Source organism: Mizuhopecten yessoensis, unplaced genomic scaffold, assembly GCF_002113885.1.
Source record: "Mizuhopecten yessoensis strain PY_sf001 unplaced genomic scaffold, ASM211388v2 scaffold4341, whole genome shotgun sequence".
NCBI lineage: Eukaryota > Metazoa > Mollusca > Bivalvia > Pectinida > Pectinidae > Mizuhopecten > Mizuhopecten yessoensis.
Window position 1 is genome coordinate 2,048 of NW_018405497.1, and position 1,503 is coordinate 3,550.

The 1,503-nt window shown below is 41.7% G+C and overlaps 1 protein-coding gene across 1 annotated transcript in view; it reads left to right on the plus strand.

The window, feature by feature from the left end:
• The first annotated feature begins 6 nt into the window (after window positions 1-6).
• The window catches only part of LOC110448808, an 11,169-nt gene continuing 9,672 nt past the window's right edge, over window positions 7-1,503 (plus strand). The window contains exons 1-2 of the mRNA XM_021495254.1: window positions 7-353; window positions 897-1,015. Coding sequence (XP_021350929.1) covers window positions 106-353; window positions 897-1,015 — 367 coding nt within the window. The 5' untranslated portion in view covers window positions 7-105. The remainder of the gene's footprint in view (window positions 354-896; window positions 1,016-1,503) is intronic.

The window sequence follows — 1,503 nt, forward strand, 5'->3', positions numbered from 1 at the left end:
CAGGTATCACGTGAGCTATTTATAGCGCGTGCGTTTTCCGGAATTAAGATTAAGATCGGTTCCGATTCTTTTATTACGCACCGAGTCAAAAGGTAAACAAACAACATGACAGACGACCGCGACTACGGTACGAGGGGAGCAATGGAACCGACAATAGGCCTAGTCGAAGAGACACCGATCCTTGTTGAGAACATAGCCTCCAATGTAACAGTTTCCACTGAGATCGGGCACACGGAAAACATTGTATGGAATGAAGGCCGGAGGGTTGTTGAGTTAGAGGTGCTAGCGGAACAACTATTCTGCAACAGATGCAACACCCCACTCCATCTGAAGGATATAGTAGGTGAAATGAGGTAAACAATATTTTTTAGCACCCCCTCAATCAGCGTCTCCGGTTTTTGAGAATGTCGGGACCCAAACGGATCAAGGCTGTATCGTACGCTTCAAATGAATATTTTTTTGTCAGCATATTAACATTTTATAATGACCTTTAGAATTAATATGACAAAAAGTATTTCTATAGTGTGAATTTATTCCTATAGTCTAAAACAGAGTGCATAGTCGTCGCACGCCCACCTCCCCCCCCCCCCCCCCCCCCCCCAATTTTAAAAGCGTAATCAAAACATTGACATTGGAGTCTGAATCACATTTTCTTGTGCTATTTGAACTTAACAAGTCTTTTGAGAGATAATAAAAAATGTAAATTTCAAGACATTTTTGTATATTTCCATTCATAAATATAAAATAAAATATTTTTCCTACCTACCTACCTACCCACTGGCACTACATAAAATCTGAGTCCGGAAGGGGAAACAAAATATATTTCAAATTTGGCCTCATAATAAAACTAAATGACATGAGCTATCAATTCAGTATATTTATTTTTTCTCATACAGGAACGGCTTAGGTAGTCTTTTGGAGGTGGTATGTCGGATATGCTCTGGTATGAAACTGGTGTCTACAGGCAAGCGGAATGAAAAAGGAGGATTTGATATCAACTCAAAAGTGGCTCTTGGTAAGTGCAAAAAGCTTTATTATTAGAAAAAAAGTAGGAAAGTAAGATTGTAAATTCTATAAAAAAATATCATTCTGACACGTTTAATGTTTTTAGGTCACCTGAGACAAAGTCTCAAGTGACCTATTGCGATCGCCTTTTGTCCGTCGTCGTCCGTCGTTCGTCGTCCGTCGTCCGTCGTGCGTCCGTAAACAATTTACATTTTCGACTTCTTCTCCAAAACCCCTGAACCAATTTCAATGAAATTCTGCAGGGACCTTCCATGGACAAAGGTCAACAAAAACAGGTGCCGGTTTAGTCCTACGCCCCCAGGGGCCTGAGGGGCGGGGCTAAAAGGGGTCAAATTGACTAAAATTTCAAAAATCTTCTTCTCCAAAACTCCTGAACCAATTGCAATGAAATTTTGCAGGGACCTTCCATGGACAAAGGTCAAGAAAAACAGGTGCCGGTTTAGTCCTGCGCCCCCAGGGGCCTGAGGGGCGGGGCCA